This window comes from Pollicipes pollicipes, unplaced genomic scaffold, assembly GCF_011947565.3.
Source record: "Pollicipes pollicipes isolate AB1234 unplaced genomic scaffold, Ppol_2.1 Scaffold_4740;HRSCAF=5597_pilon_pilon_pilon, whole genome shotgun sequence".
Classification (NCBI taxonomy): domain Eukaryota; kingdom Metazoa; phylum Arthropoda; class Thecostraca; order Pollicipedomorpha; family Pollicipedidae; genus Pollicipes; species Pollicipes pollicipes.
In genome coordinates this window covers 42,585,538-42,613,026 of record NW_023596545.1, presented here as the reverse complement: position 1 = coordinate 42,613,026, position 27,489 = coordinate 42,585,538, and the positions used below count along the sequence as shown (strand labels likewise).

The following is a 27,489-nucleotide window of genomic DNA, read 5'->3' as shown; positions in this document are numbered from 1 at the left end:
TAAAACTGTCCATCTACAAAATGTCCAATGGAAGATGAAACGCTAAGAATATAACTCATACCAGGCCATCTAATATGACAACCTAGTATTCTTTAATCAAGAGCTTTGGCGCCATTTTAAACAAGCAGCGAGAAGAGGCAGAAGCCGGCATCAGATTCATTAAGAAACATCAACAAAGATCATGAATGCTAAGTCCGCTGTGATTCCGGACGAAATACACAAAAATAATCTGCCTCCCAAGTTTACACCCACCCACCCCCCCCCCCACACACCACACACACGCGCACACACACACACACACACACACACACACACACACATATAAAATATATATATATAATATATATATATATATATATATATATAATACATATATATATATATATATATAATATATAATATATATATGTGTGTGTGTGTGTGTGTGGTGTGTGTGTGTGTGTGTGTGTGTGTGTGTGTGGTGTGTGTGTGGTGTGTGTGTGTGGTGTGGTGTGTGTGTGTGTGTGTGTGTGTGTGTGTGTGTGTGTGTGTGTGTGTGTTGTTGTGGTGTGTGTTGTGTGTGTGGTGTGTGTGTGTGTGTGTGTGTTGTGTGTGTGTGGTGTTGTGTGTGTGTGTTGTGTGGTGTGTGTGTGTGTTGTTGGTGTGTGTGTGTGGTGTGTGTGTGTGTGTGTGTGTGTTGTGTGTGTGTGTGTGTGTGTGTTGTGTGTTGTTGTGTGTTGTGTGTGTTTGTGTTGTGTGTGTGTGTGTGTTGTGTGTGTGTGTGTGGGTGTGTTGTGTTTGTGTGGTGTGTGTGTGTGTGTGTGTGTGTGTGTGTGGGTTTGTGTGTGTGTGTGTGTGTGTGTGTGTGTGTGTTATGGGTCTTTAAACTCATGGTGTTGAACTTGAGTATTTGCTTGATGTTGTGAAAGTTTCGAACACTGCTAACGCTAACGCTTTATGGGTCTTTAAAGTCATGTGGTTGGACTATGAATATTTGCTTGATGTAAAAATTTCGAACACCATTGTAAATCTTTTTGGCGGCTTTTATGGCCTGAATATATAGATAGAGCGTCTGCCTGTCGGTGCAGTGAGCTCAGAGTACGCTGCTGTGCGCCAGTATGCCAGCATGCCCTGACACATTTCAAAGTATGATCTTCGCAAACTGGCGAGCGTGGTAATCGGCGTTGTCAGGGCTAATGATTCGGCACCTGGCTGTTTTACCAGGCGAAACGCTAACGCTTCGACGCAGCGCCACTGAGTCGTCTTAACCGTGAACATTTGCTGGAGCAAAAACTGGCGCTTACATCGAGCATAGAGGCGTTTTAGCTTGGTCTGTAGACGCTGGCACTCCTTCCAGGCGCTCTCCGTGCGGGAATGGTTCGGAGACGCTGGCACGCCTTCCAGGTGCCCTCCGTGTGGGATTGGTTCGGAGATGCTGGCACGCCTTCCAGGTGCTCTCCGTGCGGGAATGGTTCGGAGACGCTGGCACGCCTTCCAGGTGCTCTCCGTGCGGGAATGGTTCGGAGACGCTGGCACGCCTTCCAGGTGCCCTCCGTGTGGGATTGGTTCGGAGATGCTGGCACTCCTTCCAGACGCTCCTCATGCGGCATTAATTCGGAGACGCTGGCACGCCTTCCAGGCGTCCTCCGTGTGGGATTGGTTCGGAGATGCTGGCACGCCTTCCAGACGCTCCTCATGCGGCATTAATTCGGAGACGCTGGCACGCCTTCCAGGCGTCCTCCGTGTGGGATTGGTTCGGAGATGCTGGCACTCCTCCCAGGCGCTCTCCGTGCGGGAATGGTTCGGAGACGCTGGCACTCCTCCCAGGCGCTCTCCGTGCGGGAATGGTTCGGAGACGCTGGCACGCCTTCCAGACGCTCCCCATGCGGCATTAATTCGGAGACGCTGCTACGCCTTCCAGGCGCTCTCCGTGCGCGATTGGTTCGGAGACGCTGACACTCCTTCCAGGCGCTCTCTATGCGGGTTTGGATCCAGGCCGAGTCTGCCATATCACTCACTGGCATTGTCGCTGTCATGTCCGGGCCATCTTCCATCCGCGGGCAGTAGGTTCTTCGCGGGCGCACTGTATCACATGGGCAGTGCACGCCCACAGGCGCGTTGCGGAGTGACATGAACGCCTTTAACTTGTTGCAGATGTTCGGTTCTCGGCACAATGGACTCCAGTCAGCAAGAGTCAAATTCCTGCTGACCTGAATGGTGACTCCAAAACTGTCTATTTCGGTTTTGCTCCTGGCCCAGTAGTGCCTCGGCTTTCTCCATTCAGTATCGGCTGGCTGTAGACACACGTTTCCATACACAAATAAATATCCGCAGCGGATGTATTTGGCAGTGAACAACACACACGTACCTTACTCATCACGCACAATAAATAGTGAGACTGCAAACACACATGAAATGATGAGCAGATGTGTACAGGCGGTAAATGAATAACTTACATGAATTCAAAAAGTGCACCCGACGTTACTCAACAGCCAGCACACATGACCCTTGCGCGGCGACGAGATCACAATATGGCCGGTGGCGGCAGGCGCGATCGCGTGACTAGGATTAGACAGATAGCAACTTGAACAAGTCGTCAGTCTGCACCAAATGCGATTCCACTTCACTGGATGCCAATGTGGAACGCTTAGACTCCACGTTCCCGATGCAGCTATGGAGCTCGTGCAGCCTCCCACACCCTCCGTGCAGCGTCCGAACAGCCCGGGCGCGGTCACTTCCGGCTTCTTTCGCGGGCGGCGAGCAATCTGCTGGGGGGTGGGGAGGGAGGGGGGGGGGGGGGGGGGCTCAGGTCGGGGCTCTCCTCAGCGGCGAGAGATGCCAGGTCGACGCACGCGGTCCGCCGGCTGATATTCCGTCCTGGCCGGTCGCGATCGGGAACGACGCCGCGCGCAAATGCAGCCGGTGTTCAAGCGGAACGAGCGGCTGCGCCTCGGTCCCCCTGGTGCAAGGTCCTTGGCCCAGCTGGGTGCGGCTGGGTCTGTCTGGTGCAGGACTGCCCCGCCCTGGTCCGTCACCTCCTGCACCTCCTGGTACAGCTGGTGGCAGACGGCCGAGCCACCGCCGCACCGCCGGCCCGGATGGAGGCACGTGTGCGCTGTGACGGTCAACAGGCCGTCTGGGGACGTGACGTTGGACGTCGTCCACGGACATACAGCGCGGGAGCAGATGGTGCCGCCCTTTTTCCTCAGCGGTGCGGGCACATGCAGCGGCGATGACGGCGACGACGACGACGACGACGGCGGCGGCGGCGGCGGCGGCGGCGGCCGGTGCCTCTGCGGTGAGCATGCGATTACGACGGCCAGTGATGCCAGACTGCACATGATTGCAAGGCGATGCGAGGCCATGTTGACGTGAACGTGCGGCGGACTGGAGCTGGGCGGCGACTGTGATATGTGCAGCGGATGTGATGGATTATATCTTCGTCAAGCGCGCGGTGACTCAGGCAGGCGGTTGGGGGTACCTCATTGTGCTACACGGCCGGGAACCACCGACAGCTAGTGGTCGCGGCGCCAGCAGTGCCTGGAGGCCCCATTACGTAATCACACGAGGGCATTTTCGCCGCCTCGAAGAGCACCACAGTACGTCAATGGTTCCGGACTGGAGGACTTTTTCAGGGCACGAACTCCCTCGTTTATTGCAGCATCCGGAAAAGTCTTATCGGTGTCGGGTCATTTATGTTGAAAAAACCGGCAACACCTGAATTATGTAGAAAGTGCAAGTTCTTTGGATTTACAGCCAAAGGCTTGGTTGTTGTGGTTGGTGGTGGTTGCTCGGTACCCGGTGGTGGGTGGGGGCTGCTAGGTCTTACGCCACGGTGACTTGGCTTATAGTTCCAAAGACACATACCTCGGAGTGAAATCTGTTAAAAATCGACGAGTTTAAAGGGTAGAATCCCCAGTCTGGGAATCGTCTGGGAACTGTCCACCACTCGCGCCGTCCACATTTTCATATCCTCTTGAGAAGATCGGTGCCGTTAGCAGCATGAGTGTAATCGCTGTTTTGGGCTGTTTAGGATCCTCCGGTCATTGCATGTCGTGAATAATTTGCCAAGCGTTCCTTATAATATCCATGTTAAAGTGCTGTCCGGGTCGAGACTGAGGGACTCCATTCTGTAAGATGTTTCACCACCGTACGACGTAAACGGATTAGCTGTTGAGCACACATTTGTAAACGGATCAGCTGCTGAGCACACATTTGTAAACGGATCAGCTGATGAGCACACATTTGTAAACAGATCAGCTGCTGAGCACACATTTGTAGACGGATCAGTTCCTGAGCACACATTGCTTTTTTGTGACCATCATGCAGGCGCGCAATAACAGAATAACGTGAGGTATTCTGAGTGGATATCCCGGGAAGCATCGTATAGGCCGGCGGAAACGGCTGTCCGTGCGGCCTACCGCAGCACAAACTCGTCCCGGTAGCTCCCAGGCATCGGAAAACCTGTGTCACGGCCCGAGATGACGGCTTGGAAGGTATGGACGGGCTAGTCCCGCACGTTTGGCAAAACCTTGCGCTGACCTAGTCGAGAGGCATAGAAAGAAACGGTAACCAGACAACTGAGCTATGGACAACTGTGTTAGTGACAACTGAGCCGTGAACAACAGGGCCAGTGACAACTGAGCCGTGGACAACAGGGCCAGTGACAACTGAGCCGTGAACAACAGGGCCAGTGATAACTGAGCCATGGGCAACTGTGTCAGTGACAGCTGAGCTGTGAACAATTGGGTCAGTGACAACCGAGCCGTGAACAACTGGGTCAATGACAACTTGGTCAGGGAGCGCACATGCTCAAAACTACGTTTGAGCACTGAACTGGAGCAATGAATTCTGAACATCTCAGACAAATCTGGTTTGGCAACATCACCTCAAGTTGTAAGCTCACTTTGATCTATAAGTTACATTTGCGCGGTCCTTAACATGTTTGTAGAGCCCAGGTAAAAATGCTGACAAAGGTTCTGGGTTCTATCGGATTAGCAATAGTCCACTGGAACATTGTAAAATGAAGAGCTCCGGCGATTTATTTCATGCAGTCGTTTATAGCAGCTGCTTGTCTTTTAAGAAGCTACTGAGCTCTTTGACCTTGACATTTAGGCAGAATTAATCCCGCGGTAGCTTCTGACTTTTACTCCAGTCATAGGGGATACAACTATAAAATATCAAAGAAAAGTATGTCCTTGCGCGGTAAGGCACTATTATTGTGAATATATGAACATTTACACCATGAAATACAGAAGCGCGCGCATTTCACATTTTAGTATGCAAGGAAGAGGTGCAAATGCATCTTTTCAGCTTCGCAAAACAAGAGCGTTTGCATCAGGATGATTTCAACCGCCAGGTTTCCATATATGATTGCTATTGCTATGCATATCGGCTTAGAGAATATGTTATTAGTATAGTACACACACACGCACACACACACACACACACACACACACACACACACACACACACACACACACACACATATATATATATATATATATATATATATATTATATATATATATATATATATATGTGTGTGTGTGTGTGTGTGTATATATATATATATATATATATATATATATATATATATATATATATATGTGTATATATAAGATGTCAAAGAATACCCATGGGCTGCTAGTGAATGTTTCCTTAGTTTGTCGAGCGCCGCTTCGAGGCGCTCGCGTTCCCTCCTCCTGACCCAGGCGGTTGGGGGGGGGGGGGGACGCGGCCGCGGAGGCCAGGAGAGGGGAAATAATAGGGAGAAGACTCGGAGAGCCGCCTGGGCGAGGACGGACGCGCCAACGGGACGGACTGTGTTGAGTGCCTGTGACGAGTGTGAAATACACTGTAACGTGTGTTCCAGTGAGCTGGAGGCAAGACACCAGAACACAGCAGAACTTACATTGGCGGCAGCGGTGTAGTCCATACCTGACACCAATTCAAACTCACGCCTCTCGTCGATCTGGCTATCTACGCTCAAACCGGCTACGTTCTACTACTATGGAGCTCAGCCGCTCCGCCAAGGCTTGTGGTGACTGATGCTGCCGAAGCGTCCTCAAGCTGTTCCAGTCCGTCCGACCTCGCTGGTGATGTTCGTCCTCATTCATCATGACGCTGTCAGCAGTTGCGCCTCACCGGCAGCTGAGTGGACGGCGCCTACCAGTGCCTGCTCCACTGTACCCCATCCCCACCGGTCAACTCCAGTGCGCGCGGAACGGTCCTGTATTGTGACCACCTCCACCAGAAACAGACCCCTCTCAGTCATCTCAGTAAACCGACGCCGCAGCCTCTGCCCAGGACCTGCCCACCGCCTTCTTGTCGCCCCGTCACTCACGGAACGGCCCAAACAGTCGTGAGTGTGACATGCTGCACTCGTCATTTTTGAGTGGCCTGAATTAATCGTGCAACTGTCGTGTGTGTTATGTTTGGACCTAAAAATACTGTGATCATTTTGCTGATGTTACAGCTTTATTTTAGCTAGATAGTACGTACTGATCTGGAATCGGACACGAACGAACCATGTATTGTTTTGTTGCAATCCAACATGGCATCCTTCAGCATCCTCAGTTCCTCAATTCGATGGTGTCAGCCAATCGGTGTCCGCGTTCATCGCTGACCTCAGGTCTTTGGCGGCTCTGATTCTGGTAACAACACCAAGAATGAGCCGTTTTTGGGTCGGGACTTTTTCCAACGATTCCACTGTCTGATGGATCTGGTCTCGCCGCCTCGTGTTTCCGTCGCCAGCCCAGTCGGCGCCGGCCCATCAGCTGACTCAGGCCCGGGGTGCAGCCGGCCGGAAGGGTCTGTCGGTCTGCGGTGGGGTAGTACGGCAGGAATAGTAGTTGCCACCGGGGCGGAACGCGTCATCGAAGGTTGTGCTGATGATGAGTCTTCTGTGGTCCCAGCGTGCGTCGAAGGTGACGAAGATGTGGACCGTATGAATATGTGCCTGACCCCCTCAATTTTGTCTGCAGAATGTCTGTTTTTTTAAATCCTCAAATTCAAAAAGTCATTTTCATCTCAGGTTGTCCGCTACAGGTTCCTGTCTGATCCCTCAAATCCTGATTCTCCCCACGATTTTAGAGCCGTGGGTACATCCATGCCAAAGAGCCAGAAATTATTCCACAGTACGCTATCTTAAGTCTGTTCCCCAATGTCTGTTAACTTCTTTATTTTGCGGCTCCCTGACACGCTTTCGTCTTGTTCCGTTTTGCTGATATGTCGAAAGGACCTTCTTGACGAATGCCACTTCTATGTTCAATACGTATTTATCATGCTTGCCAATTTTGTGTTTACAGCGACAGTTGCATGGGAGCACAGTAAGAAAAGTTCTCCAGTTTGTAGCTTTAGAGCACAATGTTGCCAGACGTGGCGTTTTTATATCTGCGTTGATAAATACGCGCTTCGAAGGCGCAATGTGTAATGTATACGACAGCTATGCGACCTTCAGCACCTGCAGGTGTTCATCATTCTGTTTATGACCATAGGAAAGCATGTACTGGTCACCTAGACTCGGTCAGCGCTTCAGCTTTTCCAGTTGGATGGCTTATCAATTTGGCCTAAGCTAACCTCATCTGACCTCTAGATCAGCCTTAAATGGTGTACCGTGTCAAGGATATTCTTGTGCCAGAGCTGCACTTAATTAAACAAACTTAAAGGCACATTATGACAAAATGCAAAAACTGATCGTTCTTGCACAAGACTAATGGACTAATTGGTAGACTAATTTTAAAGTCACCTGACCTGACCTGAATGTTGTAGGGAAACAGAAATAGAATGGACTCTCCACAGTCTTAATGTCTACTTCTGTGCGCTTCATAACTGTCTTGACGAGTTAACATAGGTTTAATTGCATTATTAGAACGGCCCTTTTTGACCTTTTTTGACCTTTGGTAACCCCACGATTGATCTAAGGTCAAAGCTTTGGTATGCACTGCAAGTTATTTGACAAGACCTTCACAACGGGACTTTCCTTTTCGCGTACGACGTCTGAAAGTTGGAAACCCCGGGCGAGGGGGAAGTCAACTTCCCCAGACCAGGCGCGCTTGTCTCAGAGCCCCGGCCGAGCGCAGATGAAAAAATCGGTACACGTGCTTTAGACGCACCTTAAAGCTGCTTTAATGCTGCTTTAACGCAGCCGACGTGTGCAAGTTTTCGTCCTTCTTGGTAAGCACCATTCAGATTACTCAAATGAGAAAATATATGCAAAAGCTATTTTGTATTACTTTTATTCCGACTTGGCGTCTTTTCCATTTAGCTTCAACACTCGAAAACATTGAAACATCTGCTGCAAGGGCACATCAAATTTGAGGTCGGTAAACCCCCAACTGATGTATGGGTAGGCGGCGCTTACTGTGCCAATCCGGTATGTATACACAACACTGTACCTACTCTTTGGATTATAACATGCGATGCACGCCACAGATTATACAGCGCATGTCACAGATCATACAGTGCATGCCACAGACTATACAACCGGGCCAGGAACCGGGCGGTCTCCTCCAGGGGTGGCGGTTACAGGCAGAGGAGCGCCTTCGCTGCCGTCACACAACACCCGCCGCCCGCTGCCCAGTGCCGGAGCGATGCTGTTGAGCGCTGGCCAGCGGCCGTCGCCCGGTATGTAAGTGCCGCTACTGATGCTGTCCGGTGTAAGTTCAGCTTACTCAGGTGACTTTTCGTGTCGCCGCGACGGCTGCCGGCGCACGCCGATAGCAGCCACCTGATATGCCGTCGCGGTTGCTGAAGTAGAAGCGCCGCTGCTGGTCTTCGACGCGCAACCTCTTCCCAGGCGCGCAGCCTGAGCCTTGGCAAGGGGGTGGGCGCAGGGTTGGCAAAGGGTCCCCTGATTGTAAAAGGACTTCCCCAAAGAAGACGACGAAATCGCCGGATGTGGTCCATTTGTTATTGAGGGCGTGCGTTTCTTCGGCATTTTTCATTTCTTACTGTTTTAACTGATATAGAGGCCAGAAGCTACCGCGAGATCAATTCTATCTGAAGCTTAAAGTCAATAAACTTAAAATATCATGCGTTAAACGAATGCATAAAATAAATCGCCGGTGCCCGTCCTTTTACAATGGTCCAGCAAACTCCTTTGGATCTGATAGGACTCAGAAATGTTCTCAGAATTTTTAGTTGCAATGTACAGGGATATCAATGACTCCGTGAATGTAGATCGTAGGAAATTTAGAAATGTAGAAAACGTGTCAAATTTTTTATCATTATGGCCAAGCCATATTTGTCAGGATGCGTTCAACTTTCATTCAGAATCCATGAACAATGCAACTTAAGTAACGTGGTTTTGAGCAGGCGCACTCGCATATCCTCGCAACTAAAACCTTGACGCCAGACGTTGTAGTCTCCGTAAGTCACACAACATCAGCCCCGTGGCTTGCACTAAACTGTGGTCAACAGGCGGACGAAATGATGACGTATCTGAAATAAATACCTTTCAACGCTTTAGGACATAAGATCGTACATTCAAAAGGCATTCGGGCGTATACTTTATTTGTGTGATTTCTAGATTGGCCCTTAACGGAATGGCAATTGAAGCAACGCGAAGTGGTGCTAGAATCTGGAGGTAGAACTGAAAGAATAAAGGTAGATTCTCCATTTTTCTTGATTCGCTATTTTTATTGTTTCGTTATAACTATTAATCCATCCAGAAGACAGACGAAGACAGCATCCGCCGTCCGGTGGCAGTTGCAGTAGCCGACGCCGTTCGGTTTTATGGAAGCTGCGACCCAGACCATCGCTGTCCTAGCTCTCGAGTTTGCGGGCGGGCATGTTCAAACCTTTGATGATGTTTTTCTCACTAATTCATTCTGAAAAATTAGCGTTCTTACGCAAGCATGGGATGGCCTTGTTGGTTTTTAAACAAAAAATCATTTCGACCTACTCTGTTCAACAATGAGACTTCCACTGTACTCAACAATAATGAGGCCCCTTATTTCGTTCCGAGCAAGGGCCCCTTCATTACAACACCAAGGGCATATTACCAGTTCCGCTCAAGAGCTGAAGGGTCACTCCGTCCCATTGCGAAGAGTCTTCTGGCTGTCATTCTAGCGACACGGGGCGGTATCTCCTGGTCAATTCGGAGGCCATTGAAAGGATATATAATATCCCATTGTTCCCCTCCCCGACTCGGGAGGCCTTCTGACCCGCACAGTTGGCCCCGGATCAGCACAGAAACCCTCATTGACACAACAACATCCCTGATCACCAACGGTGGTCCAATAATTGTCACACAGGCTCAAGTTCCGTGTTTTCTGTTTTCCTTAGAAATATTGGGGAATCCCTGAACGTATTTGTATATGAAATGGGCTCCTAAGCTTGTATTAACACTTAAAATGATCAAGATTCAGTTAGAATTCATTGCTAATCAAGAACTATGTAATATGGTTTTGAATATACGCGCTCACAAGTCATAGGAACAACGAATTGAACGCCCGGCGTTGCAGTCTCCACAGGCCGCGCGGCGTGGGCCCTACAGCTGTGATCCTAAGCGATGGCCAATAAACAAATGGAAAAGATGACACATCTTGAGGAAAATGGCTGGTAAATTAGGTAAATCGGCATGTATATTTAGACGTGGTGCAAAAGTAAGCTAAGCACAACCTTAATCTGAAGGGGGGGGGGGCAGTTAACACTGCTGCTGCTGCTGCCCCCGTGCCCCCCCCCCCCCCCTGTTCCTACGCCCATGTTCTCAGAGAAACATGGGATGGCCTTGTGCGCTTTGAATTCATTTCGACCCACTCCATTAAGTGCTAAGGAGACCCTTATTTCCGGCACAGAGGCCCCCTTGAGTACACCACTAGGGGGTGCGTTGTTGTTCACGGTCAAGGGCTGCAGAGCCATTCTGTCCCACCGCAGTGTGTTTTCCGACCGTCATTCTGGCGATACGGGGTGGCATCCCTGACCGATCCGGAGGCCCTTAAAGGGATGCATCATATCGCATTGGTCCGCTTCCTGCCGCGGGAGGCCTTCTGACTCGCACAGTTGACCCCGGATCGACGGACGAACCATATCAACGAGATCATCCTTGCTCAACGCAGGTGGTCAAATAATTGGCACGTAGACTCCAGTTGGGCTTAACGGGCCCCTGCTGGGACAGGGATGGAGGGCCCATCGTTCGGTGCTGGGGACCCCGACTGGCACAGCACTCTTCTAGTACCCGAACGTGAGTACTCATCAAAAGTTCTTGTCTCCTTCAACTGTCGGAGGGTCCCGACCAAAGCAAGAGGCCCTCTGCCATTCGGGTTCCCCTCCCCGTCCCTGTTAAACAAATCCTCCCCTGACCGATTCGAGGCCCCTTGTTGACACAGAATGTCCCTGTTATGCCCTGCGGGCCCCTGAACGAAGCAGGAGCCCGACCGATGTAAATCGCGAGCCTGGCTTTGTCCCTGCTTGGGAAATGGGCCCCTCAGAGCTCATATGAACATGGAACTGATTGTTCGTTGTTCGTGGTCTCTGGCCGAAATGGGGAAACGCCCTGACTCAGGGTTTCCTTCCGGTGCAAGAGTTTCTCTAACATTTCAGATCACGGCGTAACGGGCGAAGGTCCTTAATGTGACATACAGCCAGCTCTTCGTACGCTTCAGCCATCCCATAGAGTCTTTGATCTTTAGTCTCGAGATACCCTTCAGTCCCTTTTCGGGGCCCCTCAAAAACCGCTCCGACACAGGGCCACTTGCCGCCACAGGACACTGGGGCCCCTAACCGACACTTCGGCACCGCGGGCCCCTAACCGACACAGGATCCCCTCACTGTGTCAAAGACTCTGAGCATTGCGAATCGCGGGTCCCGGCCTCGTTTCTGCTTGGAAAAGGGGGTCACAAGGGCTTAGGCGGACATGGCGCCGATTGCTTAGTGCTCGTGGTTTCTGACCGGCTTAAACACTCGCATCGTCTCAGGGACTCTAAAACGGTGCAAGAGGACCTCTCACTGATATTTCAGGTCACGACTCTACGAGCCGCAATTCTTTATGTGACGTACATCCAGTCCTTTTGGCCCTTATGCCCTCCAGCCGAGTCTTCGCTAGTCGCTTCCGGCGGGCCGTCCAGGCCCCTCTCCAGGCCTCATCAAACACTTTCCGAGGCCCTTGCGAGCATAGGACCCTCTGTTAGGAGCTGTGTGCCCCTGACAGAAACAAGGCCCTCGACCAGTGTAAATCACTGGCCCCGGCTTTATAGCTGATTGTGAAGTGGGTCCTCAGGTTCATACCGACACGGAGCCGACTATATGATACGGCGGTGCCCGGTGAACCTTCTATGTTCTTCGCGCCTCCTCGAGCACTGCCTGTAACCGACTCGTGGCCCCTGTTAGGCGCTGTGGTGCCCCAAGTAACGTAAGTCACTGGCCCTGGCGTTGCTTCTGCTTGGGAAATGGCCTTAGGCCCATGCCGCCACAGAGCCGACTATGCGTTACAGGTGACGGCAGGCACGCCAGTGGGAGTTGAGGAGGCCGCCCCAGCACGGCAGGGACGGCAGTGCGTCGCCCCCGAGGAGACGGCGGCGGCGGCGGCGGCGGCCTGTAGTGTGACGCACGCTGACGTAACCGAGGGAGACACACTCAGTGCATCGGCCCGGGCGGCGCACGAGCAGGCGGGCCACCCCGGCGCCGGCCGGACGTCTGCCGACCGAAATACAGGCCCTTATTGCTCCAGTGGGCCTCTGATCAGGGCGTGGGGCCCTCTCGCTGGCTATTAAGGGCCCGGCCCTGCGGGCCGGGGCCCCTGAATGAGCCCTCTCGCTGACTTTTCAGAGCCCTCCGGGCCCTTAAACATGAAGTGTCCCCCCCCCCGTGCCCGCGCTATTGCCTACTCCCGCTGGCTGGTGGCCGTCACCTGGTGCAGAAGCTTCGTCGCTGGCCGCCGCCCAATGTAGCAGCGAGGCCGTTGAATTCCGGCGGGCGACCGTCGCCCGGCAAAAGGCTGCCATATGAAGCCGGCATTGTGAATGCGACAAACGAAATGTAGGGGAAGTTGACCCACATTCAGCCCAGCCCAGATTTGGCGACATAAGTAGAGAATCTCCTTTACTGGACAATATCCTCCCTCAGACTCAGATATCATACAGGGCGAGCCGGTACCTGGGGGCTCACTTTAATCCAAAGAGACCGGTGCACAGAAAATCCGCCTATTTTGTATAGGAGGAAAGTTATACGCGATCAAAGAAAGCATTCATTTGAGCCACCCCTACCACTTTCTTCGATCATCAATTTGGCTAAATAAATATTGAGGGACATTTATATCTTAGGGACCAAAATCTCTTGGAAAAAATATATAACGGCAGTTTTCACTTGCTTAACAACAAATACACACCGACTCTCTTTTCATATGAAAGGACTTGTCAACCCAAATGCAGAAATACAAACATAAGCTGCCCATCTCGTCTAAGAGGGCAGTATGCACGATCGAAGAAACATATTTTTGGGGTGGCGCTACATTTTTCTTTAAAACTGCGTCATCAAACCATAGAACGATCGTCATCAGTCTGGCTGAAGAAACCCTATGAGCCGTTAATATCTTGGGGTCAATACCCCATGGGAAAAACAGATAACGGGATTATTTGCTTACGCTATCAACCCAAATCCAGGAATGACAGCAAATTGCCTCTCTTGCCTAGGGCGAGCCACACACAATAAAAAACCTATATGGCAGCCCCCACGACTCTAACGTCTGAGTGACAATCGTCTTTTTCATCATGATCCTTGTGATTAGTGCATTTGCGTAGCAGTTATAAAGTTATAAAATCTGTTCTTTCTTATAAATACCCCTTCTTTAGATTATCGATTGCATGCCAAAACCTCGCTAAAATTGCAAAGAATTGGCTGATTGTAATTGCAAGGAAAGTGGTGCGAAAGTCCGTTATTTCATTACTACTCCCCGAGACAGCAACGAAATGATATCGGCCACGCAGCGCCACAACACCCGCCCCGGCTCTCCCAACTCTACTCCCTCCCTCGTCCAAGTGCTCCCGTCAACGCAACGGCGAGCCGGGCGGGCCCGTTAGATACTTGGGCGGGCCCGTTAGATACTTGGGCAGGCCCGTTAGATACTTGGGCGGGCCCGTTAGATACTTGGGCGGGCCCGTTAGATAGCCTTAGGCAGGCCTAAGGGGGTGCGCTCCGGTATCTTAAGCATTAAAAAGGGTCACTGTTTCTAAACCCCTGCTGCGAATTCGGACATCAATCTCATGCTGTGATCGGTCGGAGGATTTGGTGTCGTGACAGCTTTAAACCCCGTGAAACCCCGGTTGCCATGGTGGCTAACCCCGCGCCATCGGGGAAAAAGCTCATATTTACGCTGTTCTTTGCCTCGGTTGGTAGTGCGCAAAATGCCGGCGTTTCAAGAGGAATCTAGTAGGTTAAAAACGTAAAATTTCGGACAACCCGAAAGATGAGGTTGGCAAGGATTGATGGAACCCAGCGGTCGCTCTCCATGCTGTTCACTTTTTATTTGAAGTCCTTACTTTGTTTTGGCGGCTTATCTGACGTGAGTGAGTGAGAGACGTGAGCAGTGATGTGATGCCGTTTTGACCGTGCAAATCAAAATTATTAAGGTATAGTACGGGATAATATACCAAGGTAGTTGTAAGCATCGGGCATTTGTTAACGTCTGCTTAAAAGTGCTGACTCAGATATGAGTTTACCAATGAGATGATGTCTCCCGCATGATATTTAAGGGACTACTATAGGAAATATTAGTGTGTTAATGATCGGTGTACTGTCTGGTGTCAAGCATCATTTTTGTCGGGTTTTAGATGTTATAGGATGTGGTGAAATGTGAAATACTGAGCGTCGTCCCACTCGTCAACGGCGTCACGATCCCGGAGCCGCCACGTCCGTCGGCGGCCACGAGCTAAGCTGCTTGTGTCCATGCGCCACAGAAGGTCATCTGCCGGCCTCGTGTTCCTGGCGCTGGTCAAGACGCCGGACGACATGACCGTCCGGCTCACCCCACGCTCGTCTCTATAGCCTTGAGCAGGCCGACAACTTCCGGCTGCAGCGCCCGTGCGTTTTATCACTGGGCACTTCCATGTTGCGCGCAACCCCTAAACAATTATTGATACACCCACCTAGGACCTCAAATATCTGAACATCAGCGAAACATCAAGCCCGGAACAGTTTACTAGCGCCCAGTGCAGAACTCAAACGTCGTCTTCACAGCGCAGCCGCTGCGGCCGACGCCGGTCGCGCTCACTCTGTCGGAGAAGCGGCTCTGATGGAGCCGGTTCGGTCGTCGTCACTGCCCGACTCTCGGTCGCCGCGCACCGGAACATGCAATGGCAGCGCGTCACTGTCGTGATCGCCAAACGTCGTCCTCGAGTCACTTTCTGTCGCCACACCATCGTGGCGCCGTCGGAGGCACCGCACGTGCCATGGCAGTCCGTCCACTTCCACACCCTGTGGAAACACAATGCCTGTCACCATCCTCCTCCGAGACGGTTCAGTGCATCGCGCTCCCCGCCGTCTCACTCTGCGTCGCACGCCTCGCGGGCCACGGCGGCGCCGGGCGGCGCATGTCCGGCTCAGCTCCAGCGCGCTGCGGCACAGGCTGATCAGTGGCCGGCCGCACGCGGCTGCGCACCGCATATCTGCAAAGTCCCCCAGCAGGGAGCTCGCCATATCACTCCCGTCACGGAACGTCACATTGTGCAGATGTACGGCCTCCGTGGTCGAGCAGCGCTTCCGGGCGGCAATCGCTTTCACATTCCGATGAGCACGCTCCACAATCTCGCTTCCGCCCGGCTCGTACGCCCCTCGTAACCGCAGCTCTGCTCCCCACTTGGCAGCGAGCACAGCGAAGCTCTGACTGCGGAAGACCGTGTCATTGTCGGCCAAAATCTCCACTGGCGCCCCACACTCGAGGTGGCTGACGACCTCGATGGCGTCGGCGTGGCGCAGCGGGCGCCACGCACAGAAACGCGACGGCCCACAATCGATGATGGAGAAGTAGCTCCGTCGCTCATCATGTGTGACGTCAATGGTGATGCGCTCCCACATCACGGTCACGCCGAGCGAGCCACGCCGCCACCGTATCGGCGCCGGGTCGAAGGCGCGGCACACGTAACAACTCTCCTCTACCGCCCACGCCGCCGCCCCCGTGACGTCACGTGACTCGTCACGACGCGCGAAGGGCGACGTCCGGCGGACGTCCGGATGGCCCGTCCGCTCGCGCGCCGTCCGGACCAATGCACTGGGCGGGTCTCCCTCGATGACGTCAGCGTGTGTCACACCACAGGCCACCGCCGCCGTCTCCCCGAGGGCGACGCACTGCCGTCCCTGCCGTGCTGGGGCGTCCTCATCTCCCACCGGCGTGCCTGCCGTCATCTCCACGTCACGCACCCACTCCTTCGGCACAGTCGTCAGCGCGTCAGCGAGGTTCTCCGCCGATCGGACTGGCGTAACTGTCGTGCCCAGCTCCAGCTCTTCTACCAGCTGCCGGATGATGCCCACGCATCGACGGGTAAGCATCTCCCCAGCCGCGCGCGTTCGGGGAGCGCGCGGCCGCTAAGGGCGGTCGCCGGTCTAGCGATGCGCCACGGCCGAGTCCGTCCTCAGGTCGACTTCTCTCGCCTCAGGTGATGGCCAGATTTAGCCCTCGGGTGGTGGCGTCCAGCTTTGCCATGTTGGTGTGATCTGCGGCGGATCTCTCAGGTCGCAGCCAACAGCCATTTTCCATCACGCCGCCGCCCCGTGTCTCAACGACGACACCGGGGCCGCGATCGAGCTGGCGTCGGTCCAAACGATCGCGCGGGTCTCTGGCTCAGCACCACTGGCCGGCGCGCCGGGTCTGTAGCTGACAGGCGCTCGCACACGTGTCCGACCTGGGCGTGCAGGATCGCGTCATCCGTGACGTCATCCCAGCCGTCGGTCACTGCGTTCGCACGTCTTCCCAGTCACGCAGCGTCTGTTGTGGCCGGCCGCTGCTCCACCGGCCTCGGGAGGCCAGCTCGTCGCTACACTGGCCGCGGGAGGCCGCTCCATCGCCCCACCGGCCGCAGAAGACCGACCCGTCGCTCCAGCGGCCGCGGGAGACCATTCCATTGCCCCACCGGCCGTGGGAGATCGACCCGTCGGTACACCGGCCGCGGGGGGGCCAACCCATCGCCCCACTGGCCGCGGGAGGCCAACCCGTCGCCCCACCGGACGCGGAGCCAAGTCTGACGGCCGCCGGCGTCCGGACGCTCACCACCGCCCAGAGCGGCGATGCCCCTCATACCATATCACTGCGTCCACCCCTATCGGGCGGATCGCTACCACCCGGGCCGAGGGCGTCACCGGACTCCCCGCGCTCAACACTGTCATCTCGCCGACGCCCCGGCACTCGAGCGTGCCGCCTCCCATCGTCGTTTCACGATACGGCGCGCGTCGACCGCCTACACCGCCCTTCATTCACGATGTTGTCCGTGCAACCGGTGTCAAGCGGCACATTACATGGCTGTCCATCCACCGCCATCTGCAGCACTGGGAGCGCCCTTCTCACTGCTCCGGAGCTGGCACTAGCGCTGAAACGCCAGGCCCTCCAGGCCGCCGCGAAGTGACCAGGCTTGTCTGACGACCAGCAACGGCGCTCACGCTGGGGCCGCGGGGCGCGTGCCGGCTGACCGTGAGCGTTCTGCAGTGAGCCAAGACCCTGCTGCGCGCCGCCACCGCCACTGCCGCTGCCGTCGCGACTCTTTGGTCACTCGAGACGGCGCGAGCTCGCGCTGCAACGCCGATCAGATCTAGCGCTTCTGCGCGAGAACCGGCGCGGATCATCCGGTGTACATACTCCGGGAGGCAGGCGACAAACGCGCACGCCAGCGCGCGGCCCGTCACACCGCCGAAAAGCGTCGCCAGCCGCTTCAAGTCAGCCAGGTAAACATCTGCAGACTCACGCGTCTGGATTCGCCGGTCGGGCAATGCGTCATAGGTCGCGCACTGGTCCAGCGCAAATGCTGCACATAGGGCTTTCTCCACGTCGTCCTACAACACTTCACAAAGACACACACACACACACACGCACGCACACACACACACACACACGCACACACACACACACACACACACACACACACACACACACACACACACACACACACACACACACACACACACACACACACACACACACACACACACACACACACACACACGGCACGAGGCACCACTTCCGCAGACACCGGAACAACCTCTTCACCCGGCATAGTTGGGCCGAAACAGCTTGTATTCGCAGGAAGGCGGTGCAAAAGTCAGTAGTACCATTATCACCCTCTGAGACTGCAACGTTATGGCATCAGTCATACAGCACCGCAATCCTCCTCCACGGTCCTGCCCACCCAGGAGGTCCAAAGTCTAGTATAAAATATGGCAGCAACGACGTACATTTTACGACTAGCCATAGAGTTCCCATGTTAAAATGCCCTTTTTCAGGCCCGCGGCTTTTCGAATTTTTGAACATACATATGCACAAAAAGTGCATAGAAATGTAGCTCGAACAATTCTTTTTCGATTTCCTGGATCAAAAGTGTGCGCCGTGGCACTCCTTTCGAGCTATCAGGCAAGGCATATAGACCCATACACTCGTCTCGACGTCCAAGCGTGGGATCGAGTCCCGTTGCCGCCAACTCTTTTCAACAGAGTTGGGACAGAACACGAAGTCAATACGGTTACTGACTGGCGATAGGACTATTTACTGCAACGATACTCTGATTATATATATATATATATATATATATATATATATATATATATATATATATATATATATATATTGTATGATCTGAAGATGCAGCTATTGCGCTGTGAAACGTGCCGCGAGTTATTACAAGAAATGCACACGAGATCTTTTTGTAACCATAATATCTACTTGAGAAGCGTTACGTAGCCGCCAGGCTACAAGCAACAGCCTATGGCTGTGGTGCATACCATTATTGTGTCTGACGATTGGAACCTATCGCGACGGTAGTGGTCCAAAGCTGGCCGTCCCAAACGCGGCCAGGGGTAGGACCAAACACTGTGTTAGGTGCTTAAGTTGTGATGCTGAAGGCCACTGCTGTGCAGGGCCGGCATTGTCACCTCAGGACCAGCACAGTAACGGTGGCATAGTAACGTTGCAAGCATCTCCGATTGGGAAGAAGTTGTGCTTAAAAGCAGGATGGTAAACATTCCTACGATGAGTGCTATTTCGGCGGGCCGAGATACAACACAGTGACCCTGATGTATAACAAATTGGAAAAGTTCTCTGATTGACCTTGAAGAGCTTAAACACCTCACAGACCTATGGGCTAAGTGACGATGTTCCCAAAAATTATCTGCACAAAGGTTTTTTGGCATAAGGAGAACTTCTAACTTCAATTTCTACAAACGTTACAATTCTGAAATCCTCTCTTGCACAAGCAACCATTCTATATTGCCATAATGAAAGATTAACCAACCAAGGGTCTTCAACAACACGGCACCGTTGGAGGGAGATACCGATAAGCAATCAGTTGCTTTTCAACACAGGAAAGCATACTTTGCATCAGATCTGACTCCTTTAAGATAAGATGTGTGCTAATGGCTGGTCGATTGTCAAAATATTGACTTCGTCACAGGTTTATTTTCACTCATTGATGACTAGCTGTGGCAAGCCTATAATACATACATATATATATATATATATATATATATATATATATATATATATATATATATATATATATATATATATATATATATAGGCATTGGCCTATGGTTTGCTAAGGCAACTTCGAGGAAAATCGGAGCGACCGTCCAATATACGTGTTTTTCAATCGTGTGTAGCTTTCCCCATAAAAAGAAAGACAATTTATGTTTGCAGTTCTGTCTTTTGGTTGACGAATGCTTTCATACAATATGCAATTCGACACACATTTGTCGGGAAGTAAGTGCAGAATCCTGTTAAAATCGTTGAGCCGCCCAACAAACGTTTTTCAATCCTGTATAACTTACCCCATAGAAAAGAGAGGCAACCTATGTTTGCATTTCTCTATTTTGGTTGACAAATGCCTTCATACCATATGCAATTCATACGCATTGTCAACCGAAATGCTGAAATGCAAACATACTACGGGGTTTTGAACCGTTAGATATTAATGAGCCGTAGGATTTCTTAAGCCAGTTTGATGACCATCGTTCCATGGTTGATGAGGCACTTTTGAAGAAAGTCGTATTGGCCGCTCTAAAGAAAGACATGTTGTCTTCGATCGCGTGAAGCTTCCTTCCTAGACAAGATAGGCAATTTGTGTTTACAATTCAATATTTGGGTCAACCAATTCTTCCACATGATATGCAAGTCGGCACATCTTTATGTAAATGTATAATCGCATATATATATATATATATATATATATATATATATATATATGTATATATATACATGAAAAATTCCGTTATAAACTTTCTTAGAGGGTTTTGACCGCTTAAGAATTAATTACTCTATGAAGTTTCTTTTGCCATATTTATAAGCACAGGTCTATGGTTCGATTAAGCAGTTTTGAAACAGTTGTAGGGGCTGCCCTATACATATTTTTTCGATTGTACAAAAATTTCACTCCAGGCAAATGTTGGAATAGTTTTCTGTACCGCTCCGTAGTCCGTTAAACCTTTTCCTTTGCCTTACGCGCTGAGTGGCTCGACACCCCCCTGGTTTTCTGGTGAAGGCGCTGGTATACGACTTATGATGCATTTGTATATTAATGACTACTTAAAAAAAGCAAACAAAAAGGGCAGCGTGCCGGCAAGAAAGAGGCAAAACACAGCACTCGCAAAGGCTCAAGAATAAACAGAACATCTAGACAGTGACAAAACTCATGGCAAGACTTATACAATCGCCGTCCATGTCCTGCAGCAAACCCATTTCATCCGGCTATCACGGGATGAAATGTATAAGTCTTCACATGATTCTAGCAACCTTGTCCTCAGGAGCACAGCCGAGTTCCGCCAGTCATGGCGAACGAGTGCCTCGAAACAAAAGCCTTTGATAGCCCGGAAAGTGGCCGTAAGTGGTTGGGTAAGGTCAGCCGGCCCCACACTGACGAATCGGTAGGCCCCTCTCCTTCCCCCAGGTCAACATGGAGCGAGTGATCATTCGCCAGGCGTGCCACGACGTGCCAGGCGTGCCACGACGTGCCAGGCGTGCCACGACGCGGTTGCCACGCGGAGCTGCCGGTTTCGCGGCGACGCCTGGCTCCTGCGCCCGTGGTCGCGTGACGCGCGTCTGTCCCGTCCCCACGGATGGGCGGCCAGTTGTAGGCCCGAAGCGTCGGCTGGCGCCCGGGTGCACCGACACCACGGCCGTTAGGTGGATGAGGTGTCGGTCTGCTGAACCGGGCTGCTGGTCGGAAAACTGCCGTGGTACGTCTGCGGCCTTCCACGAAGCTCTTATTTTCGTCACAACATAGGCAATTTATGTTAGCATTTAAGTATTTGTGTTGACTTCCATGTGCTTTCCTAGTATATGCAGTCCGGCATATATTTGTCGGCAAGTGGATGCAAAATCGTGTTGACTTTTTTCCTATTGGGTTTTGATGCCTTACATACCAATGGCCCATATGGTTTCTTCAGCCAGATTGATCAGCACCGGTCTATTGGTTCAATGAAGCCACGGGTGTCGATTTGTATTCTTTTATGAGGGCCTTGCCCCCCCCCCCCCCCCCCCGAATGTCGGCTTGGCCCCCCAATGTTTTTGGTTGGAATGTTACAAAAAAACGAACAAAAAATGATCATATCTTTCTATCTTCCTGCGTAGTGGCATCTCGCACCAGTCTCATGACGAAAAGTCACGGTTGCTCCCACCGTCAGGTGCAAGCCGTAACAGCTGAACGGATAAACGATGCAATAAACTTCACATACCTAGCGCCATAAGACACATGGCTTGTGAAAAGCTCTGGAATATGGGAATGGCAAAAGTTCTTCATGGCTAACTCCGTCCGTGCCCCGCAGCCAGATTGCGTACCGCCTCCCATCACCGCCATAAAAGGGCGCCACTACCGCCCTAAGGTAGCCTCTTAGCGTATATATATATAATATATATATATACGCTAATATATATATATACGCTAATATATATATATACGCTATATATATACGCTATATAATATATATATATATATATATATATATATATATATATATATATATATATATATAATAGCGTCTTCGCGCGCCGATCGGAAGAGACGTGTGCGTCCAGTGTCTGCTCCCTGGATCTAACCTTGCGCGACTTCTATACTGGTCAGATTAGAGGCTTTATAAATTATAAAACACTCAAAAACGTAGATTGCGTTTAATCGAAATCAAGCGAGCTAAATCCGGTGAGAAAAAATGTGGGGAGGGAGGAGTAGGCTGTTGGACTTTCGGCTCGGTCCCCCACAATAGTTTACAGAAATTGACACCCCCGGATGAAGCAATGTTCAAGAAAATCGTAGGGGCCGTCTCATATACACGTTTTCGTTAATCGTGTATAACCAAATAAAATAGAAATTCTTAGCCATGAAGTAGGATTTCGAAACCATCGGTATTTCTGGTCAAATCCTACGCATCTGATCTACAATAAGTGAAAATACAACAGATGTAGGCTACTGTCTTTAAAATGCTGCAAGTCGTCATCGCCTCTCATCACATCACTGCCAAAACCAAAATTGACAAAAAATAAGTACCATAGCAAAACATTTCTGGATTTAAACGCAATAGATTCTAATGCACCAAACAACCAACAAAGCTTCACTTTCACGATTAAGAGTTCTGGAAGGCCATGAAGATTTACTACCGGTGACGTCATTTGACCGAATCTTGCAAACACATGTAGGAGTATTGAGATCACAACCGCCCGGAGCGAGGACGGTACAGTGCTGTAGCGCTGTAGCGCTGGAGGTTACGACTTTATTCGAAGGTTCCCGGGAAGTGGCACGACATGCCCAAAAGGGTCGAAATGCCCGAGACAGAGGACGTGTTATCACCCCAAGAAACGAAAAAGAATTCAGAGTAGCCCGTCTAGCGGCGGAAAGGCGGCCCCGCCGGCCCTCTGCGAAGATAACTGATCCATACGAGGTAAGTGGGTGTAAAGTGATTTTCTTTGGGGCATTTCACGATACAGCTACTTGTAAGGTGTCTGCGTCTAAGGACACAATGCTTAAAATAATAGGATCAGAATGATATCCTTTTTCTATCAAAGTGAACTAATCGCTAGCTTAATTATAGGTCATGTACATAGGAAATCCACGAGTGAGACTCAATCGCTCTGCTTTCGGCCTGGCTGCCAGTAGTTTTAGCAGATCGAAAGCTAGCATTTCAATCATGATGATATTGAAAAGGTATTCCATAGAAGAAGACATTCTCAAGCTGCTATTCAAGTAGAAATAATTTAAAGTTCCGCGCTCGGATTGTCGTAACCTGAGTTTGCATTCACATGTGCCAGGTTCAGCACTGAGATGATGCAGATGGCACAGTCAATGGAATTGATGGAGCTGAGGATTTCCATAGAGATGCTTTCCAAATTGTGTGTTTTTGCAACCTCGTAAAATAACCAAGATTTCATCTGATGTTAGAGATCACTTCTGCTCCCTGGCCACCTACCTCCAGACCTTACTGACCCTCATGCCACAGCGCAAAGAGTGATGCATACATGATGCATTCTTACATTGTGATGTTGAGCAGTGAAGAGGTGCAATAAATAGTCAACAATTATAAGCAGTGGCAAAGGTGTGGTTGGAAGCATGCATTGTTTACACTGTTTTAAATGCTGGTCTGGGATCTCTGTTCAAAAGGATTTTAAGGATATTTGTCATCTCAGGAACCAATTCAGATGAAGACACAAAATGAGCTGCATGGTGAAACAAATGCACAATCTACAATTCAATTAGCTACCTTCACACTACCAGCCAGAGGCAATCCCATTTTTTTAAAAATTGTGTTTGAACACAACATACTTTGGTGAGGTAAATTGGGTACTGAAAACAGACATGTAGCTTAATTTGGTTATTGTGAGCAGTGTGCAGCAAAAAAGTTGCACTCATGTCTGTTATTGTCTTGTTAGCCCCATACCACAGGAAGCATCTTATTGGTACAACATGTGAATCATGCATTGCCTTGCAGATGTCAGACTTGTACTTTGTTGCCCAAATTGTCAATTGCTGTTTGGCCTCTTACAGTAAGTAATGGTGTTCTTCAATTACAATTTTTTTTATCATGTCATACAGAGTATACATTATCATTCAAGTTTTCAGACTGTTTCAAAACATGTAGTGCCTTAAATAACTGCAACATTTTTCTCAATGGCAGGCTGCTGTCGCATTTGAGGAAAAGGAATCAGCCTCCAGGACATCTGAGGAAGACATGAAGCTGTTCCACAGTACCTGTGATGCCATCAGGAAGATAATGTGTGACATTGAGGAACTGAAAAAAGGTTCCAGATAAGGTAACACTTGGTGCTATGGATGCCATGAGTGATTAACAGGTCAACTTGTGTGTGTAGTGGTGTGAAGCCCCACATCAAGGACTCGCTTGCTGGAAATCAGGCTCAGGGCTTAACATGATCAGGTGTAATGACCCTTGCTCTGGTGATAGTCAATTGCAAGCAGGGATTTATTCGTTGCTACCATGCACATTTTAACCAGCGCATCATACTTAGTGTGCTTTATGTGACGGAAGCTTCTGACGCTGCCAGAACCGGCCTCGGATCGCCGAGCTGCGTGCGCTGGCTGGCCTGCACGTGCTCTCGCTGAAGAAGGTCAACCGGCTGGAGAAGGTGCGGCTGAAGGCGGCGCGCGAGAGCACACACGCGGCCAAGCAGCGCGTCGATGCCTTCCACCTGACGCTGCAGAACCTGCTGTACGAGATCGTGCACGTCAAGCGTGAGATCAACCGCTGCCTCGAGTTCAGGTGAGATGTCAACCGCTGCCTCGAGTTCAGGTGAGATGTCAACCGCCGCCTCGAGTTCAGGTCAAATGTCAACCACTGCCTCGAGTTCAGGTGAGATGTCAACCACTGCCTCGAGTTCAGGTGAGATGTCAACTGCCGCCTCGAGTTCAGGTGAGATGTCAACTGCCGCCTCGAGTTCAGGTGAGATGTCAACTGCTACCTTGAGTTCAGGTGAGATGTCAACCGCCTGCCTCGGGTTTAGGTGAGATGTCAACCGCTGCCTCAAGTTCAGGTCGGATCAACTGCTACCTTGAGTTCAGGTGAGATATCAACCACTGCCTTAAGTTCAGGTAAGAGATCAGCCCCTGCCCTCAGCTTCACTTCAAGATCAACGGCTGGCTCGAGCTTCTTAGTCAGGGTTCAACTGCCGCCTCGCGCACAGGTCATTGGAGGCATTGTGGGGTTTTCCGAGCCTGATAAGTTGTGTGACGTCTCGTGGGCGAGATTCGGATGTGTCGTGGTGGGTGGGACTGCTGAAGCGGTACTGCAGCTGATGCTTGCCTGGAAGCCAACAAATGTCTGTTTTCCCCCTGTTGCATGTGATGGAGGCTATTGTAGTGAAACGGCGGTGTGGAGATCGTGAACAACGCGTGTGTCGAGTTTTGCGGAGTCAGACGCGTGGTGGCCGTCGACGGAGCGCCAAATGGTCCCGTCTCGACCGGACTGTGCCGGCGTGCCGTCGGCCGCCGCGCCCGATGCTGAGCTGCCTCAGACTGTCCTGCCCTGGCTCCTGCTCCCCGTGGTCGCGCCCGATGCTAAGCTGCCTTAGACTACTACCCTGGCTCCCGCTTCCCGTGGTCGCGCCCGATACTGAGCTGCCTCAGACTGTCCTGCCCTGGCTCCCGCTCCCCGTGGTCGCGCCCGATGGATGCTAAGCTGCCTAAGACTGTCTGACCATGGTTTCTGCTCCCCGTGGTCGCGCCCGATGCTAAGCTGCCTCAGACTGTCCTGCCCTGACTCGACCCGCCGGTGCGTGCGTGACCCGCCGACGTGCCGCAGGTCGCAGGACGAGGACATCACTCTGGTGTCGGAGGAGGAGTTCTACCGGCAGGCGCCCGAGACCATCAGCCAGCTGGTGAGGCACCCGGGTCCCTAACGCCACGCTCGGCAGGGGGGGGGGGACGGGCAGCTGGTGGTCAGTGGCAGCACGATGGTCGGAGAGGCACGATGCACCTGTTGGCTCAGGCTGCTCAGCCGGAGAGAACTTTCGTGGAGACGTGTCGGCGTTGAAACCGCCGTTCAAAACATGGTGTGCTTGTGAGCAGGGTACAGCCTTTTTGCGTTTCGTTTGCGGGTAGAATCGTCTCATCGTGAGACAGATTCGGTAACTCTAAACAGTATGTCTACCTCAACTGCACCTAAAATCGGTCAGCATTTGAGCATCAGCGGCTATCATCAGCGTGTCAACATCAGCCTGCCCGTGCGCTGTCGGGCGGTGATGAGCAGAGGACGCTCGCCGTCTCCGCCTGCCGCCGGTCACAGCTGTCAGATGCGTATCCTCGGTGACTGCCGCCGCGCCCTCTGTCGCCGCTGCGCCCTCTGTGACCGCCGCTGCACCCTCTGTGACCGCCGCTGCGCCCTCGGTGACCGCCGCCGGGCCCTCTGTGACCGCCGCTGCGCCCTCGGTGACCGCCGCTGCGCCCTTGGTGACCGCCGCTGCGCCCCGGCAGGCGGTGACCCGCGACGACGCGCACAGGCGCCACCTGGCACGGCTGGACTGGGAGCTGGAGCAGAGGCGCGGCCTGGCCGCCGACTGCCGCCAGCTGGACGGCGACAAGAAGCGCATCAGCCAGCGCATCGGCGAACAGCGCCGCCGGCTGGCCGACCTGGCGCCCCAGCTGGCCACCATACTCGAGGTACGCCGCTCCCAGCGCTGGCCGACGCGCGCCGGACACCAGCCGAGAGTGGGAGGGCGACCAGTGCGGGCGGAGGTTGTGGACCCAGACACCTCGCCCATCCCAGCTTTGTGGCACGTTGGGAATGCTATCTCGGGGGGGGGGGGGGAGGGGATAGCGCACACTTGGCCGTGGCTGGGCAGGCATAAGTGAGATGCGCAGCCGAGAGCCGGGAGGCGAGGCGCACGCCGCACCCCAGCCAGGCCGACGCTCTGAGCGGGCCGTCTTCGGGAGGTGTAACGGGCACCACGCGGTGTGTAGCGGATGTGCTGGGGCCACTCCAGGGCGGTTTAGCGTAAGCACCGATAACCGTGCTCCTGTCATACTGAATGTGAACGAATGCGACTGCCATCCGATTTTCGAGCGGGGTTTTGTGGTGAGGGAGAGCTGTCGAAAGGGCAGCTCACACCTAATCCAGGTTTCGTGAATCCACACGATAGTGGTATTTCCTTCCGGGACCACTCAGAGGGCCGCGCGCCACGGGTTTCCACGACATTCCCATATAACACGGCGCCAGCATAGCCCGCGATCTGCTTGTGGAGGGAGATCGCTCCGTGTTATCTACACCTCCACACATATTTGTGACGTCATGATGAGCACCGCCGGCATCAGCGCCGATCCTGGAGTGCTCCCGTCCCGGGAGCCCCGTCAGATGAGCCGCCCCAGCGTTTGTCCACGGCTGA

The 27,489-nt window shown here is 52.2% G+C and overlaps 1 protein-coding gene across 1 annotated transcript in view; it reads left to right on the top strand.

The window, feature by feature from the left end:
- Positions 1-14,864: 14,864 nt before the first annotated feature.
- The window catches only part of LOC119098413 (THO complex subunit 5 homolog), a 79,069-nt gene continuing 66,444 nt past the window's right edge, over positions 14,865-27,489 (top strand). The window contains exons 1-4 of the mRNA XM_037221328.1: positions 14,865-14,933; positions 24,658-24,872; positions 25,911-25,986; positions 26,582-26,793. Of these exons, the coding sequence (XP_037077223.1) occupies positions 14,865-14,933; positions 24,658-24,872; positions 25,911-25,986; positions 26,582-26,793 (572 nt within the window). The remainder of the gene's footprint in view (positions 14,934-24,657; positions 24,873-25,910; positions 25,987-26,581; positions 26,794-27,489) is intronic.